Source organism: Culicoides brevitarsis, chromosome 2 (assembly GCF_036172545.1).
Source record: "Culicoides brevitarsis isolate CSIRO-B50_1 chromosome 2, AGI_CSIRO_Cbre_v1, whole genome shotgun sequence".
Taxonomy (NCBI): Eukaryota; Metazoa; Arthropoda; class Insecta; order Diptera; family Ceratopogonidae; genus Culicoides; species Culicoides brevitarsis.
Genome location: NC_087086.1, coordinates 11,348,831 through 11,368,905, shown reverse-complemented (window position 1 = coordinate 11,368,905; position 20,075 = coordinate 11,348,831). Strand labels below are relative to the sequence as shown.

The following is a 20,075-nucleotide window of genomic DNA, read 5'->3' as shown; positions in this document are numbered from 1 at the left end:
TTGAGATAAAACAGGGTTTTGTGACATCTTTCTGGGGATATCTAATTAAAAATGGGTCAAAAATGGCAGGAACGTATTTGGTAATATTTGATTTACATTTTCACGATTTTAGATGTTTGATTAAGATTTAATTTAAGATTGAATTTTAAAAACTAAAAAAACAACTATTTAAGGAAAAAAAATGCAATTAAAATTTTTATTTTTTTCACATAAAATAAAAAAATTGTTAAAATTTACGATAAATTGATTAATTTCATTTTTTTAACAATTAAGCGATTATATAAAGATAAATGTTCAAGAAAATGTGAAAAAAATTTTAAAAAATATTTTATAATTTTTTTATAAATAATTTTTCAAAATCAGATTTTTCACTTTAATTTTTTTAAAGAAAAATAAAACATTTTGAAAAGACAAAAATATAAAATAGGTTTTCAATTATTATTAAAATTTCAATTATTAAAATATTATTTCAATTATTAAAAAAAAAGTTTGATATGTAGGTATATCTATTAAACAATAAATAAATATATTTTGTCCAAACTTTCAGTAAAAATGTATAGAATTATTTTATTTTAATTTTTTTTTTTATTTTCTTGGGTGTAAGAAAAAATTTTTCTTGAAAATGTTTTAAAAATTATATTTATCTTTAAACATTATTTTCTAAAATATTATGAAAATTCCATTCAAAACATTTTTTTTTACGTTTTTAAAAAAATAAAAATTTTGAATGTTAAAAAAAATTAAAGCCTTTAATGCTAAGATTATATTAAAATTTAAAAAAAAAAAAATAAATATTTTTAAAAAAATAAAATATATATAAAACTTTTCTTTATTTCCAATTCTAAAGAAAAGTTTTATATATATTTAATTTTTTTTTAAATATTATTATATGTAATAAAAAATTTATAAAAAATTTTTAAAAAAAATAAAAAATTATAAATTAAAAAAAATAATTTAAATTTAATAAAAAATAATTAAATTTAAATTAATTAATTTAATTGAAATTTATATACTGTTATAATATAATTTGAAATAAATTTAATTAAAAAATAACATATTTAAAAAAATAATTATTTAAAATTTAATTATTAAAAATAATTTTTGAATATTTAGTTTTTTTCCAAATTACAAAAAAAAAAATAATTAAGACAACAAAAGAAATTTTTTTACTGGATTTATTAAAAATATTTTTTCTCTTAAATTCTTTTAAAACCACAACTGACTAAAAAACCAACTTTTATCATATATATTTTTTCTCATACAACAAAACTACAACTTAAAACCCCAAAAATCTCCCTAAACTCCAAATCGTCAGACAACTGCCATCAAACACATGTACCCCCCAAAAACTATTCTCATGACGTGACATTTTACGAATATTACTTGTGTTTAAACAATGGCAATGCCATTAGAAACTCGAGTTTACATAAATTCTCCGCCACTAATTGTAACATGAGTGCTCTTCACTTTTGTACCGCATTTTGCATTAGACTTCTTCCTTATCTCGTGTGCGCTGCCGCTGCGTACAGCGTAATCGTCATAATTGTAGATATTCCGTTGTTATCGTTTCGCTTGTTTGTGTTTTGCGAAAGCACAAATCCGCATGCTTATTTTCCATTTTGTGTGTGCGTGTGTGTATAAATGCGAGAAAAGTAGAGTAGACTAATGTATTTTACTCCACATTTACTTGTTATGTTTAAATATGTGTAAATAATATTAATAAATGCATGTAAACATCGCTTTTCCCCAAGATTATTTGTACATTTATATGACATAACGTTTTAACATTAATGCTGGGATTTACAAACACATTATTTTATTATTATAGAGCTTTTTGTTTTCTTTTTTTTTTTTAATAATAATAAAACAATTTTTTATCTCTATTATTCCCATTCTCTGTAAATTTATTTAACCGCTCACATATTTTTGTTTTTTTTTTTAAGTAATAAATCGCGCACTAATAGCAATAATAATTCTAATTCAACTTTTTACTTTAACGTTCGCCACGTACAGGAATGGAACGACTACAACTTGCAATGGAATAAATCGGAATACCCGGGAGTGAAGGATTTAAGGATAACACCAAATAAATTATGGAAGCCGGATGTTCTCATGTACAACAGGTAAGGCCACCCTTTTTTTGCCAATTTTTTTTTAAAGTTGTTTGTTTGTGTATGTCATCGGAGTGCGTGAAGTATGTTTGTACAAAAAACAACACAAACTATATTAAAATAATACTCTAAGATATTCTACAGTGTAAATATTATCATAAATATATTTAAGTAACTACCGTGCGTTTACTCAATTTTTCTTGAATTTTTTTTTCTCAGAATCAAATATTTCTTTCACTTTTTTCAGTATTTTTTTAACATTTTTTCTTTAAGTTGATTTTTTTAATAAAATTAAAATTCATTATTATTTTTTTTTCAATTCATTATTTTTAATGAATTTTTTGAAAAAAATAATATTTAATATAATTAATTAATATTTAAATTTAATTAATATTTTAAAAAAATATTTTGTTACATTTTAAAAATTTATTTTTATTTTTAAAAATCACAAAAAATAATAAATTGAAAAATTAATTAAGAAAAAATATAAGAAAAATATTTTTTTTTATTTTTCGTAACAAAAAAATATTACTTCTTCTTATGAATTTAATAATTTAAATTTATTTTTTTTTTAATAATAATAAAATAAAATTAAATTTTTTATTTACTTAAATATTAATTTTTATAATAATTAATTATAATGATATAAAAATTAAAAAAGTGTAGAAAAATTAAAATATTAATAAAATAATGAAAAAACAACTTAAAGTTATAAAAATTGAAAAAAAATAAGAAGTGAAAGGAAATAAAAAAAAGAAAAAAAAATATATAAAATTTAAAAATTGAGTGAACCCACGGTATAATTTAGACAAGTAGCTTTTTGTGCACATTAGGAGCCAAGTGTACCTTTGGGATAAAAAAATGACATTATTTCGTAAAAACAACAAAAAAATAAAATCTTATCCAAAAACACTTGACTTCGATTGACTTGCTTAGATATTAAAGTTTATGTTCTAACAGTGAAATTATATATAATAAAAATAAAAATAATCGATTAATATCAATTAATTAACAAAAGTAAGAAAAAAAACTTGCTACTAAATGTCTTTTAAGTGCGTTTACTTAAGAAAATACTACTAAGAAAATTGTATAAATATTTGTGTGAATGATTGTCATAACACGGTTCTCCGGAAATCCTCTACCAATCACTCAGAGATGCTTTTAAGCGTAAAAAGACATCAATTATTAAATGCCATCCATACTTCCTGATAACCGTGTTGATTGTACATTAACGTTAGACTGTCTGTGCCTGCTACATATATAAACTTATTTCAATATTTAACAGGAAACAACAAATAAAAAAAAATATTTAATTTTCTTTTATATATACAATATTTTCGTCAATGTTGTGATAATATCGTGAATGAGATGATAAAAATGAACATTAAGGATAATAAAATGTTATCATTTCGCAATCATATAGATGGTAGATATCATTCAGTTCAGCTCAATTTTTTGGTCGTTTACGAGTTTTTTTTTATATTTAATCGTTTTTGGGTGTCGCTTTTGAAATAAAAGGTTATTGTCATAATTTGTTTAAATTAAAAAAAAAATAAAATATTTATATTTTTTTATTTAAATTTTTTATTAATTAATAAAAAAATATATTTTATATTTAAAATTTAAAAAAAATTAGGAAAAAAATTAATTATTCAAATTTAAAAAAAAAATAAATTAAAATATTTGAATTAAACTGTAAATTAAATAACAGTGAATTAATTAATTAATCAAATCATTATTAAATTAATTTTAGATGGAATTTAATCTGGTTTTATTTAGTTAAAGCTAAATTAAAATAAGAAAAATTATTTTTAAATATTAAAATTATTAAAATATTTTTTTTTTTAAAATTTATTTTTTTTTATTAAAATTTATTTTTTTTATTTTTTAAAAAATAAAATTTTAAAAATTTAAATTATTTTTTTTTAAATTAAATTTAATTAAATTTCAGCTTTAAAAATTTTTACTTCATAATTATTTATTTATTTTTTTTTTTAATTAAAGATTTTTTTTTTGTACACAAAAAAAAAATTAAAATGCGGTAAAACAAAAAAAAATAATTCTTTAAAAAAAAATAATTTTATGAGGGAACAGAATGATATCTACTCCACGTAAATAATTTAAAAAAAAAACACCAACTACAAAAATATAAAAAAAAAACCCAGAGGTAAGATACAAAAACATCTGCATAGTCTCTCACACAAAGAGTCACCTCAACGCAAACATAACCGTCAACACACAAAAAATTAACAAAATTTGTTCTAGCATTATGTGGGCTAGTGGGAATGTACAAATATGTCAGCTTGCCGTTACTGTGGGCACGACGTCATTTTACAAAATATTTCAAAAAAAAATTATTTACTTTTGCTCTACTGAAATATTTTGTACTTATGATGAAAAAAAAAAAAAATACGCGCAAAAATCCCTCAAAGAGCTTTTGTAATATATTTGAATGTTAAATTAATGTTGTGATTTGTTTACGCGAAAATTACCGCATGAAACGTTTTTTCACGGCAAATTAATTTTTTTTGCTCAAACAAAAAGTTCTTCGAAATGTTCGTTTTATTTAAATGTTGTGCATCGTGTTAAGTTGATTTTTAAAAATAAAAGCGTTAGATGCTTTGAAGCATTCATGAATGTTTGAATAAATGATTGGTAAAATGTTAAAAACGGTAAACAAAAAAATATTCCATATAAACTACTCAAAATTACAGTGCGGACGAGGGATTCGACGGCACATATCATACAAATGTCGTGGTCAAAAATGACGGCGGTTGTCTGTACGTGCCCCCTGGTATCTTCAAAAGCACATGCAAGATAGACATCACGTGGTTCCCCTTCGATGATCAAAACTGCGAAATGAAATTTGGCAGTTGGACGTATGATGGAAATCAGGTAAAAAAAATGCAACATCCAAAAATTCAACGAAATCACGTCCTTTAGGGACTTTTTTAATTTTTTTTTCACTTAAAAAATATTTTTTTTAAATTTTTAATGAGCACCTTTGCAATAATTTTTAATTTAAATAATTTTAAAATAAATAACAAGAAAAATAATTTTAAACAAAATAAATATCGAGAGCAAAAAAAAAATAATTAAAATAATTTAAAGTCGTAAATTTTATTTTTCATCTCGTTCATTGTTACGCATTTCGAGACAAAAAGTTGTTTATAAATAAATCAAATAGACAACATTTAAAAAATTTATTGCACAAATAATTTACTGAAGTAAAAAAAATACGAACGGAAAACTGAGACAAACTGAAACAAAAATATTTTTGCACATCTCTCAACTTTTCCTTCAAATTAAACGATTTAATGACGATAATAAAAAAAACAACAACAACAAGTCATTAAAATTTTTCTCACAGTTTTTTCGAATCGAATCAAAATATAAAAAGCACACACACACAAATATTAGCAAGTCATTGTAAACATATTACAGCCACCTTTCAACGCTAAGCCATGGCGTCGTCAGCCTCTACGAATAGAGAGAATGTGGTAATTGCCTTTTTAAAGTAAGTAATGTGTATATTTAATTGCGAATTAAACATATATCCTAGACTTTTTAATGTGTGTGTGTGTGTGTTTCCAGTAGTAAAGCAACACAATGCCATTTTTGCCAACACGGATCCGTTGGAACATACGGAGGATAATAAGAATTTAATGAGAGCATAAATTTTGAATGAGCCTTTATTTTTGTTTGAGCTCACTCATTCACTGAGCTCAACTCGTTTCTGTTTTTTTTTCCTTTTTCTTCTTCTTCTTTGTGTGTGCAATCACATTCACAATTTCATCACACATATTCGTTTTGTTGTTTCTCATTAAAAAAAAACACGGATTAAGAGTTAAAACTGTAATTAAGAGAATGAGCTCAAACGGTTTTCTTTTATTCTTCCGCTTTTTTTCTTTTTTTTAAAGATGAAAATTTCCTTAAATAATTTTTTTTCATGATAAAAATTCCGGACTTTGTAAGAATGATTTATTTTCGAAAACAAAAAAATTATAAAATGAATTTAAGTAACATAATTAATAAATAAATAATTAATTATTTATATTTAATTAATAATTAATTATTTATTTTTATTCAATTTTTTGTTTCAAAAATTATAAAAAAAATTTAAAAAAAATGAATTTTAATAACATAATTAATAAGTAAATAATTAATTATTAATTATATTTTTTTATTTATTTTTAAAAAATATTAAAAAAACGAAGAAAAAAATTAATTAAAAAAATCAGCTAAGAAAAGCTTAAAAAATTATTTGATTTATTCAAATATGCAAAATATTTTTTTAAAAATTATAAATATTTTTTTTCTTCATAGATTCAATTTTCAAAATTTACCAAAAAAAAATTTTTTTTGTTGTAATCTTTAAAATATTTATTATTTATTTGTAATCTTTTTAATATTTTTAAAATCTTAAAAATTTATTTATTTTTCTTAAATATTTAAATAAATTCATTATGAAACATTATAAAAAAACATATTAAAATTTAAAAAAATTCTTAAGTTTTTCTATTTTTTTTTAAATAAAAAAATTAGAGATCTTTAAAAATTTAATTTGTAATAAATTTTTAAAAATTCATTGAAATTTTTGATAAATTTATTTCATAATTTGAAAAAAATTAGGTTCACAATATTTTTATTTAGGTTTAATTAATTAATTAATTAATTAGGAAAAATTATAAATTATTTAATTTAATTATTTTTTCTCCATTAAATTAAATAATTCATACAAATTAAAAAAAAACAATTTTTTTTCTGAAACATAATTTTTAATAAAAATCCATTCCCTAATCAATTTTATTATTTAAAAACAATCTAAAATAAAAGAAATTAAAAAAATTGAAAAAAAAAATATAACAAAAATTTTGTCACCTTAGAGCTCAACAAAAATTTCCTTTACCAAGGACAAAACTTTTTTAATTGCGAACACTTTAGCTTACAGTGCAGAACAAAACGAAACCATAATCAGTGTCTCAGGTGTACAGTTAAAAAATCTAATTTCCTGTACATATTACACCGGCGCTGCGCATCTTTTGCTCTCTCACGAAATACGAAGATGACATAATATTTAATCATATTAACCGCCATTCCACAAAAATCCTTGCTCTCTACTTTTTTTCCGCCTCCTTTATGTTTCGACTGACGTTAAAAGTTACGACAGCAAAGAGAAAAAAAAAAGTTTTGTAACTCTTTCCAAATGTGGAAACACACATTTTTCCGTAATTTTTCGTGTGTCGTGTCTCGCACATAAATCTCATTAAAATGTCTTAAATAAATTTAATATACAGACACTTTCAACAGGCAATAACTAACTTTTATGACATGCACGTTACATGTGAAGGAGATGAAAAATGGTACGCGACATAATAAAATTAACGATATTTACGTCTATTAATAATAATTAATGTCTAGAATCGGATGGCGAAGGTGCTCGATATCTTCATTTTGTTTCTTTTCCACTCGTAAATTCTTATTTTTTTTTCTCTTCATCCACATCTTCATTAATATTAAGCAATATTTTCACGATTCACTGCGATGGCAAGAAAAAAAAAGTAATTTTACAGCACGGTGCTTGAGAAATATTCACATAACTGCTAATGGATGATCCCAAATAGAATTTCTAAAAAGATAAGAGGCGTCGTCTATTAACAGTAGACTTCAAGTGAATATTTCTCATGTCATTATCACCAAATTTACTCCAGCACGGGATATGCATATGTTGAGTAGAGTGCTCTCGGTCGACGTTAAATAACTTGGCAGAGACAGCATTCACAGACATGTGTGTAGCTAAAAGGAACCATGTGTTGACTTACTTTCTAAATATTTACCAACTCATCACTATAAACTCTTAGTCACACTTTAAAACGACACATACCACACGTCATATGCACATTCAACACAATTTTTTCGAAAAATTTTATATTATACACAGAACGTTTAATGGCACTTTTTAGAGAAATATGATGCACTTTTTAATATATTTAATGAGTTTTTTTTCTCTGCAAATAATAAAATAATTGATAAATAGCAATCTAGTTAATTTTTTAGATACGAAAAATATTTAAAGCACTTTTTACACTTGTCTTACATTTTTTAATAAGATATTTTAAAAAAAATAGGTCGGTTTAAATTTATTTAAATTTTTTTGTTCCAAAATTAATAAAAAAAAAATATTAAAAAAATTTATTTTTTTTAATGAAATTCGATTAAAAATAAAAAAAATCTAACAAAAATTAACCAAATTTAAAAATTAAATTTTATTTAAAAATTAAAATATTAAAAAAAAATATTTGCTAAAATTTTAAATTTTTTTGAAAAAATAATTAAATTAAAAAAAAATAATTACATTTTAATGTAAATTTAATAAATTAATAAATAAATTAATTTTTAAAAATAAATTAATTAAATAGATAATAAAAATTAAAAAAATAAAAATTAAATAAAAAATTTGTATTTAAATTATTTTTTTAAATCGAATTAAAAAATTATATTTTTATATAAAAATATAAAAAATTAAATATTTTTTAATTATTTTAATAAATTTTAAGTACATTAATAATAATTTATATTTATATTTAAAAAAATTAATAATTTTGTTTTTTATTTAAATTTTAAAATATTCCATGTAAAATAACTGATTTTTTCAAACATTTTTTTAATAATTATGAACATCAAAAATTTATAAAAACACATTAGCAATAAATTATATTTAAATACTTGCAAATATTTGAAATTACAATTTTTTTATTTAATTTTTTGAAATAATATTTAAAATTTATTAATTGATTAAAAATCATTAAAATAAATTTTATTAAAATTTAAAACATACATATTTATTTAAAAATAATTTTATCAGCTAATTTTTTTCAAAAGTTTAATGAAGCATAAGAAAATCAAAAAACAAAAGTTTAAATTAAATTTGGAGCGACCTAAGTAGATTTATTAAAATTATCGATTTTAGAAGCCAATTATCAAAAAATTAAAACTCGTTCCACTCAATTAAATCATAAAAAACAAGAACAAACGAATAACTTACTTTCTTTAAAACCCCTAAAACAACAACAACAACAAAGTAAAACATAAAATCTCAACTCAGACATACCCAAAAGCGAAACACTAAAACATAAAATACGAAAATATTGTACAAGGAAACACCTTTTCACCACAAAACTTTACGCAATTTGTGTCAAATATTAAGAAACTAAACCGCTATTTTGCATGGATGCGTAGAAATTTACCACATCAGACAATTATCATTATGAAACTCGTCATAATTTCGCTCCGTAATAAGAAGATGGTTGAGACGGTGACAGATGTTTTGCCGGATTTTAGCGAAAAGAGGAAAATTGTGTAACCCTTAAATTTTAAATATATTTTTGTCGCAGAAAAGCGGAACAACTTTACACCTTTTTTTCAAAAGCAAACAAAAAAATCTATACAATTTGTGTAAATTTTACGATGAAAAGTTTTTGCACAAAATTCACACAGTGGGACGATAAAATGAGAATTTGTACAAAAAAATTGAAAGATTTTTTAAGCCCACCGTTCGACATGTAATTTAATGATGTAAAGTGAAAGTTTCATCAAAAAAAAAATTTTTTTTTTCTTTTCACCTGTAGATGTATACAATTTTTCTGCTTGCACAACTTTTTTACATTTTATCCCATTAACATCTTGTATTTAATACAAAATTATTATAAAGTTCGTAGGAAATTTAAAAAATTATGCACAACAAAATATTTATCACATAATGGCGTAATTTAGTTCAAAAAAGGGAATTATGATGAATGAGAATGAAAATTGAATGAACGCTTTAATATAATAATTTTATTTGAATAATTTGTATAAAAAATGGACGACTTCGGCAGGACTCGAACCTGCAACCTCTTGATCCGTAGTCAAGCATTCTATCCAATTGAACTACGAAGCCATGTTATAAAAATAAATTTTTGAATGAGATAAGATGTGTGCGAAGTTATTTTTGGACTTTTTGTGATGTGTTTATGTTGTATTTAAATTAATTTTAATAAAAAATTATAATAATTATTATTTTTTAACTAATTAAATATTTTATTAATTTTTTAAATATTTTATTGAAAATTTAAATCAAATAAATTTGTATCATAATTTTTATATTGAATAAATAATAAAATTTTCATAAAATTATAATGTAAAAAAATTGACAATTTTATATATCTTGGAGGTTTAATAAAACTTTTATATTTTAATTAAATTTAATTAACAATAATTTCAAAATAAATTTAAATTTTTAATTCAGCAAATTTTTAAATTTGGAGATTTAATACATTTTTCATATTTTTAATTTAATTATTTTTTAATTAATTTTTTTTAATTATTTTATAATAATTATTAAATTATTGTTAATTAAAAAAAAATAATTAAAAAATAATTAAATTAAAAATATGAAAAATGTGTTAAAACTTTAAATTCAAAAATTTTTTGAATTAAAAATTTAAATTTATTTTGAAATTATTGTAACAGTTTTATTTATTTATTTTTTTTTTTTAATTTCACAATGTTATTGAGAACTTTGTGATTAATTGAATCGATTAATTTTGAAAAAATCTAAATAAAATAAATTTATTAAAAAATAAATTAAAAAAAAATATTTTTAATCTTTAATCAATATTTTTAAATTATTTAATAAAATATTATAAAAAATTATTTTAAATTGTACTTAAAAATAATTGATAATTTTAAAAATTTGAAGAAATTTTCTGAGAAGAAATTAATGGAATTTTTTTCAAATGTAAAAAGAGTAATTTGCACCTTGTTATAAATTGTCTTATTCTCGCACTTCCTCATATTCTGTACCTTATTTCATAGAAAAGAAAACTTTTTCCTGCGCCAGAAAACACAAATATTCAAATCATAACTGAGTAATCTGACAATGGTCGACGTGGGTTGGTTGGATGGAAGAAATGCCATTAGCATTATAACTTTTGAATTGAAATTTGAATATTTAATGTGAGTATATTTCTCCTAGGATCCTATGTCACTCGATAGAGACACAAAGACAATATGCCAATTTATATTAGAAATTATTAAATAAAATACATTTTCTTGACTCTTTCTCTTAGGGTCTCTCTCTCTCTCTCTTTCTCTCTTCCTTTTGAAATTTAATACAATTCAACTTGAGACCGACACGGAACATTAAAAAGTCCAAGAGAAAATTTATTCAATGTTTATTATTATTATTAGTCTTAAAGTTATGATAGTCCTCATGCTTGTCTCGTATAAAGTATATATTTATTATCATCATCAACGAAGGAAACAAACTCTTCCTTTGCGAGAAGGCGACATAAATTTTATATCATGTCATAATTTTTAACTTCTCACAGTTATTAAACTTTATAAGACCCAGGTAAAAGAACGGAAAATTAGAAAATATGTAACTTATACGACTGTCAATGTTGGTAAAACTTTCAAAAAACAAAACTTTCCGCAAAAGATAGAGATGTCATGTCTCTTCTTCATGGAAGGTTGAAGGCGCAACAAACAACATTTCGCCTGATAAATTAATTTTTTTTTGCCCGATATTGAGTCTCTACAAAAAATCTTCTAATAATCATAAATTTATACGGGCTCTCAATATGACGCGCGCACCGTGGCGATGATTTGAACGGCAATAACTGAACTGATAAAGAAACTTTTATTAATAAGACGAATCGCAAAACAACATGTTACGCATACCTACACTGCGACTTATCGAACCGCATTACGAAACTTCGTCACGGAGCGCGCAAAAAAAATGATGATGATTTCGTGGAATGAGAAGTTGCTCACTTTGCACACGAGTAAATGGAAAAAAATAAAAAAAAAATATATTGAAATCGCTTTGTGGTGATAAAGTCACTTGCTAGAGAGATCAAAAAAAGTAAAAAAAAAAACAAAAAAAGAGTGCAAAGCAAAAAATGTCAAAAATTGATATGTCAAGTGATATGAAAGGCACATGTTCCAATGATGATGACAGTAAAAGTGAAATAAGTAACATATTGTTGAATGCGTTTGCTTGAAACAACAACAAATACGATCAATAAGGCGGGAATCAGCTTTGATTTTTTTTTATTCTGCATCTTCAATCAAACATAAGCCAAAATAAAAAAAAATCCAAACAACAAAAAAAATATCATTTTATACTAAAATGAGCAATCAAATCAAGAGAGAAGAAAAAAGTCTTGTTGACATTTTTTCCTGCCCATATTTCCATATGGAAAAGTATATGGAATTTTTTTTTTCGTTTGATAATCTTATCAGATTATGTGATTGATCTCGTATACAAGGAGGAGCAATTTTCTTCTGCTCTTGAACGAAAAAAAAGTTTAACTGGATCAAATAAAGGGAAACGTGTGAGCAACGTGTTTCTGATACACAAGTACTCAGGTAAAAATTGTATGGTAAAAAAATATTACTTTTACTTTAAAAATATGAAAATATCACAAAAATTTAAATTTATAAAAAAAAAATATTTTTTTTTTAATTAAATGATTTTAAGGTTAAATATTTAAAAAATTAATATTATTTGGAAGTTTTTGTGAAGCTTTTATGTTTTCAGTTTTAAATAATTTTCTTTTATTTCTAATACATATTTTTAAATAAAATAAATATATTTTTAAAAAAATCTTTTACTTTTTTTTTTAATTTTTTTCAATTTTTTTTTTCAAGAATAATTAGATTTATATGAAAAAAAATTAGTTTAATAAATAATAAATTAATTCTTTAAAATTAATAATATCAAAAATTATACAAATATTTCAAAGTAATGATAATTTTTTTGAATTTAAAAAAGATTTTCAAATTTTGTCGCATTTTCTATTTTTATATTTAACTACAACTTTATTTAATAATACCTACTAGGCTTCGTTTTACCATGTTTATAAATTAATGGAAAATTTATCCCTCATTTTCAAGTAAAGTCTCAATTTCGGACCTTATTAAATTTACTCTTGTAAGTTCAATGCTTCGACCATATAAGTTCAACTTTTATTTATTGCAACAACAGGTTTAAAACCCTTGGCTACATAAAAACTAATTTTCATTTGGGGCAAAAAAGCCATTGTAGAATCCGCCGGCATAAAAAACCCATCTTTCACTGTTATAATGCTTACAGGATCTTCTCGTTTTTTATTTCGTCTGATATTTTCACTACGATGGATTTCTGGTTTATGTTTCACATTATCTGTAATAGGAAAATTTTGAAAAATTAGGATATTCTTTGTCTCAAGGCACTTCACATATGAGTGGCTGCTTAAACTAGTGACGCTCGAAAAAATGTTTGATGTTGAAGGACTTTTCCTAGTCCTTTTGGGATTTTCCAATCGTTCAATTTAGTACTAAAAATAAAATTAATTATCTTTAAAATTATTGAAAAATTAATGTATAAAATTATCACACTTTCAGTAGAATTTTTTCACCACAAAATTTTTAAGCGGGTAGAAACGAAATGAAATCAGCTACTTTTAGTATCTTGATTGCTTAATACTTTGCGTTTTTTTACGTTTACGTGCCAGTGAGTGGAACTGTTATGAGAGACTGCTGTGCGTTTCCATATTATTACATTTTTTTATGGATTTCAGCATAAACTTCGTCGCTCGTGGTTCATTCGGTTGTTTGTTCAATCGAGACGACAAGACATTTTTATTAGAGAGAAAATGATAGCGCAGATGTGTCTGCAAATTTCATCCATAAAACTGAAAAGAAAGGGGAGAAAATGACTCATTTGAACTTTGATTTGGAAACTTTTGAATTTCTAATCAATCAATCTTTTTGTATAGAAAATTTCTCACCTGAGTCTATCAAAAATGTTTACACTTAAAGTTAAAGTGTGTTAAAGTTAAATTTTTCTCTCTCCCGATTTTACAAAGGAAGTTTAGCGGAAGACACGAGGAATATTTGTAACGGAATTGAATGATAAACAAATGAAGGAAAAAGTTGTTGAAAGATGTTCTCGTGACATTGATATGGAAAATGTGTGGAAAAAATGATTTTACGGAAGGAAATTTCAATCGCGTGTGTTGGCAATATTTTCCTCAAATATTTGATGAAACTCGTTTTATGTCTTTCTCTCCGATGAATTTAACTGAATGGAAAATCCTTGACCTTCGTTCGAGCTACGGAACCTTGAATTTCCTTACAGAGGAAAAATTAGCCTCGCGGCAAAACTTTTAATCTTCTTGCGTCTTTTCATCCGAAGCTTCTCAAGTGAAATGAAAAAAGGCAAACAAATGGGATCAAAAGAAGTCATTTTAAAATTTATAAATCAAAAACATTTTAAAACTTTTTACCTTCCTTTTGTGTCGCACAAGCAGCAAAAAACCCAACGAGAAAAGAAAATGTTTGCTCAATTTTATTGTTTGCTTATTCTATTACATTGTTCACTCCGGTGTTTGACAACCGATTGTGGCATTAAACGATATTGTTTCTTCCCTTGTCAAGTGTTATCGATGATGTTGTTGCTCCGGCTGCTACCGCACTACCGTAATGAGAAACAATAGCGAAGCTATGACCCAATTCAGGAGAAAAAAAAAACAAAATAAGCTCGTTAGTTTAATTTAATTTTCTTCTTCGTCATTTCAACAAGTCACCACGATGTTAAATTGACCCATTTTTCCACTATTTCTATTAGGCCAGTTCAATTACGAAAAATGTTTCATATTTTTTAACCAACTTTTTTTTTTTAAATATCACAATAAAATGATAATTTTTATATTAATGGGTTAAAATTTGATAAAAATATTTTAATATTTGTATATAAAAAAAAATTACTTAAAATATTTTGGAAAATTAATTTTTGTAAAAAAAAAAATGTAAAAAAATTTATTGAAATAAAATTTAAAAATATCTATTTTTTTTTTTTTAATTAATTAAAAAAAAATTAATTAAAAACCTAAGCATTAAAAAAATTAATAAAATAAAATTAAATTAAATTTAAAAAAAAAATAAATAAATTAAATTTAATAAACAAAAATTGTTATCAATTACCCAAAATTAAAAAAAAAAATTTTAAGATTTCGAATAAATGTGCAAAATTTTCTAAAATTATACTTACCCTATAATTATTATTATTACACAAAGCATCCAGTAGTTCATGTGTGAGGGCGGCATTTGAGCATTTGAAATTCAAATTATTTGCGCTCCAGGCATCTTTTACCGCATATCGCTTTGGTACGTGCATCGTAGGTCTTGACTGCATAATTATTATTTAAATGCCCTCGTCGTTGCTGCAATGCAAAAATGTTCGCAAAACTACGATAGAAATTGCATTTGTAACATTTTCTTCATGACCGATTTAAACACACAAAAACCTTTAACCGTATTGATCTCATGTCAAAAAGGGCAGTTCAAAGGTCGTCACAATCACATACCAGTTTTTTTTTGCTTTTTCTCTTGTATCTGGAATATCAAATGGTTGTGTGCATTGTAATTTTACAAACCAACCAACCTCAATGCAAATTCAATGTTGCTTTTATGTCGCTGCTCGACGTTGTTAGGGTAAAATGAGATCAAAACGTTTCGCGACATAGATATGCGATGTTAACCTCTTGGGCCTTAAGCAGTTAATTTGATCTCTAAAAAAATATAATAAGTTGAAAATTTAATTATTTAAGGAGTGAAGCTTGTAAATAATTAAAAAAAATGAAAATTTTTATTTTCTTCTCCATTTCTTGAGGAGTATAAAAATGTGAAATATTCATATTTTACATCCCTAATAATTGATCTGATTATTTTTCTAACCTCAATTTATTTCCAGTCTTATTCTGATAAAGAATTAAAAAAAATTAAAATTAAAAAAAATCTGAATGATTAGTTTAAAAAAAAAAATCTTTAAAATAGAGGTCAATTCAAGGTCAATCTAACCTTCTTTCTTGAAGCTGATCATCAACATCCTTAAAAGAATTTCTTGAAGAAGAGGTTATTTTACACTTGAGAGATCATTATAATCCCTTTTATGCTTTGATTTTAGCTTCAAAAGGGATTAAAATAATCTCTCAATGGTAAAATAACCTCTCAAAAGAGTTACTCTGAAGATATTTTAAAAATATCTTTATGCGTTATTATATTAAGGTTGTAGATGATCAGCTTCAAAGGAGGTTATATTGATCTTGTGAGGGGTTAATTTGACTGAAAAACTTCCCTATGGGCGAAAAACGGGTCAGATTGATCCCTTAGGGGTTAAGACAATTAGAAGTTTAAAAACTGATCCCTTTTTTGGGTTTATCATCTGACCCCTTTTTCCCAGTGAAATTTTGGCTTAGGAGGTAAACGGTTTTAGAACGAAGGTCTTCATCTCATATCAAATTTTTAAGGCGCGAAACGTAAATTTTTCACCGTGCAAGAGAAAGACATCACAAATTGTTGGTTTTCGTGGTTTAATTTTGCACGTTGTCCAAATAACTACTCCGTCAAAAACGTATTGCGCTCTCCGTTTCACACTCAAAATTTAAATGTTTCTCAAATGCAGACATGAGACATTCGTTTGCACACCTAACGATCTAATTTCATTTTCGGGTTTCTAGAATATATGCGAATTACAGGAGAAAACTTTTGCTAGTGTGTGTGTGTGTGTGTGAGAGGCAAATATGGTTTGAGGCACACCAGAAAGCTGATATAGTTTACTTCAGTAACCGAAGTTTCTTTTCTCCTCTTTAATTATACATCATTTGTATCGCATGTTGTGCCTGTTGGTGAATGGGCTACAATTTGTACCATGCAGAGGAATTGTCATCCTATGCCTTTTGAGTTTAATTTCATTTCTGTTTTCGAGCTTGAGGTAGGCATGGTTTTCGATGGAAAAACTTTTGTTGTTACATTTTAGACAAGCACGTGTGTTCTCAAAAAGATTTTGCTTTGTAACGAATGCCATCATGCATGTACAACAGCCTCAAATCCCTTTAGAGATGAACATGAATTTTCATTCTCCTCGTGTTGTTTTTCAGGTAAAAAAATTTGAACGAAAAAAAAAGGAACGTTTGTTAGGGAAAAAAATGTGTTTTTGTAAGGAGATCAGACATTTTTTTTTTTATTTTGAGCTTCTGAGAAATTTTCAAGAGTCTTTGTGTCTGAGCGATTGAAAAAGCGTTGGATGATTGAAATGTCAAGATCAATAACACGTTTTTACTTTTACAATAAAATCTTGAAGGTTGTAGCTTAAAGCCGATTTTTGTGTATTAAACAGAAAATTAAATTTATTTAAAAAAAAATATCCTGACTAATTAAAATTTAGCTTTTAATTTTAAATTTCAAAGTTGCGATTTTATGAGGCTGAAGAACGTACTTATTTTTTTTTAATTTTAAAAACATTTTTAATAAAATAAGAGGAAAAATTCCATTTTTTTATAAATTGTTTTTTTTTATTTTTTAATTATCAATTTAATTTCATTTTTTTACATTTTTGGATGAAATTAAACAAAAAAAAAAGTAATAATTTTTTATTGACTAATAATTAATTAGCAAAATTTAGATAGGTAAAAAAATAATTTCAAAATTTTTATTTTTTGTAAATAAAAAATTATTATTTATTGTTTTTATAATAAAAAAAATCCATATTAGGATTTTTTTATATTATTATAATTATTTTTTATTTATATAATTTTTACAAATTTTTTAATATTTTTTTTAAATTTTAAAAACAATTAAAAATAAAAAAATAAAATAAGAGGAAAAATTCCAATTTTTTCATAAATTGAATATTTTTTTTTAATTATCAAATTTTTAATTTTTATTTCAATTTTTTTTAATTTTTGGATAAAATAAGACAAAAAAATTATTAAAAATTTTTTTGAATAATAATTAATTTGCAAAATAAAGGTACCTATAGGTAAAAAAAATAATTTTAAATTTTTATTTTATTATTTTTTTTTCTTAACCCATTTGTGGCCACTTTGAGAAAACGTTGGAATTTTTTGATGAAATTTGGTATAGTGAGAGCCTTTTAGACTACAAACAATACTGCATCAAAAAATTTTTGATAGCTGTGGTCTAACATAGAGAAACATGGTGTTGCGAAAACGCAACGTCGGCCAAATGCATGTATAATTTTTAAATTTGAAAATTCAAAAAAATAAAAACCAAATGTTTGCTCAAAAATGTTTAAAAGCATCTAATTACATTAAAAAACATAAAACTTTAGAGATTGACAAAGATTTTTGGCCAAAAAATGGTAAATTAACTCTTGGATATTGGTTTTAATTAATCAAATTTTTTTTTGCTTTAAAGTAATTTTTGGATGCTAATTTTTGACAAAAAAGGTCGTATTATTTTAGTTTTTTTTTTTATTTTGAAATGAAATAAGCATTTTTAAAAAATTCATTTCAAATTTTTTAAAGCTCTTTTAAATTAGTATTTTTGTTTTTAGACATTTAAAATCAAAAATTTTGGAAAAATTTCAAAAAAATAAATTGGCCGAGGCAAAAATTTCGAGCATATTTTTAAAAGGGCAAAAAAATTTTCGCATGGATGTGTTAGTTTTAGTGCTAAATTATATCCCCAATGGATTTTTTTCTCGATTACTAAAAATTTTTCTTCCGAAAATTGCGTTTGAAAAACCATGCAAAAAACAACCCTTTTCTTATCATTGGCCAAATTGATAACGAATTCAAAAAGTTGGTCAAGTTTCAACAGAAATTAAAAAAGGCTTAAATTTTCAAATTTTGAAGTGGTGTTGCGAAAACGCAATAATTAATTAAAAAATTATTATTTATTGTTTTTATATAAGAAAAAAAAATAACATATTAGGACCGCTCGAAAATGAATCATTTATTAAACTTTGAAAAATTATTGTATATATATTTTTTTAATTTTAAAATATTTTTCCAGAATATTTTAAAAATAAAAAAATTGTTTAAAAAAATAAAAAAAAACAATTTTCAGCTCAGAAAAATTAAATTTCGATTTTTGACATCTATTAAAAAAGTTAAAAAAAACTATAAAATTATGTTTTCATCACTCTTTATAAAATCTGACAATCCTTATCATCGTAATTACATTAAACGCACTTATTTTTATTATTTGCCTCGAAATTGAAATGCTTTTAAATCAAAATCATATTTCTTTAGCAAATCCTAGATAAAAGGAAAAATCACAGAAAACACAATGCTTTTAATATCAAATTCCTTCATTTCAACGGAAACACAGAACAATATGACGCGAACACTCGACTCTAAAAGAGAGTAATTGAAAGGATTTATGTCTTCATGTTATTATTATTATTATTATATTATCATTGTCATGACGATGATGCCGATTCCGATGAAACGAGAAGCAACAACAACAAATAACTCGGTGCAAAAGTCATGTACACCAGGAATTATTTAGTCTCACTTTTTTTTTTGGCGATGAGCCAAATATAAAACAAAATGTGGATTATATGACCGACCAACACAGAGTTTTCAGCACCACACAGTCGAGTCGTTGTCGTTGTCGCATCACAGAACTTTCTACATTGAAATAGAGAGTTTTGTGTTAGTTTGGTGTGCATTATGGCTTTGGAATTCGGTTTCACTTTTGTGTGTTTGTTTGTATGATATTTTGTACGAGCAACAGCATTTTTTTCTCTGTCCTTAAAAAATTCTTTGTGTACGGATGTAAGGGGGGTGTATTGCGGTGCATGGATGGCATTAACAACTAACTAAATTTAACACTTTTTTCCATCTTTTCTGTGCAATGACCCACTTGTTGCATTTTTTTCGTGCACATTGAAATGCCGAGAAATAAAAGAAGGAAGAATTTAAGACAAAATTATTTTTCTGTACAGCTTCAAGAACATAATAAAATGTTAAGTGCCTGCATTATGTTTGCAAATAGCGGGATAAGTGATTTTTTTTGTGCCAGATGCTTTAAAAGTATAATTGAAATGAGTAATTAAGGACGATTTAAAATAAAGCGATAACGTGACAGACCTTTTATAATTTTTAGACTTTAAAATGTAAGAATAAA

At 24.0% G+C, this 20,075-nt stretch overlaps 1 protein-coding gene and 1 non-coding gene across 3 annotated transcripts in view; one reads left to right on the top strand and one right to left on the bottom strand.

The window, feature by feature from the left end:
- LOC134830964 (neuronal acetylcholine receptor subunit alpha-7-like) overlaps positions 1 to 20,075 on the top strand; it is a 175,448-nt gene that overhangs the window by 114,042 nt on the left and 41,331 nt on the right. For both annotated transcript variants that reach the window (XM_063844585.1, XM_063844584.1), the window contains exons 4-5: positions 2,014 to 2,123; positions 4,826 to 5,006. In XM_063844585.1, the coding sequence (XP_063700655.1) occupies positions 2,014 to 2,123; positions 4,826 to 5,006 (291 nt within the window). The remainder of the gene's footprint in view (positions 1 to 2,013; positions 2,124 to 4,825; positions 5,007 to 20,075) is intronic.
- Trnar-acg (transfer RNA arginine (anticodon ACG)) lies at positions 9,977 to 10,050 on the bottom strand. Its single transcript has one exon. It is a non-coding gene; the product is annotated as a tRNA-Arg (tRNA).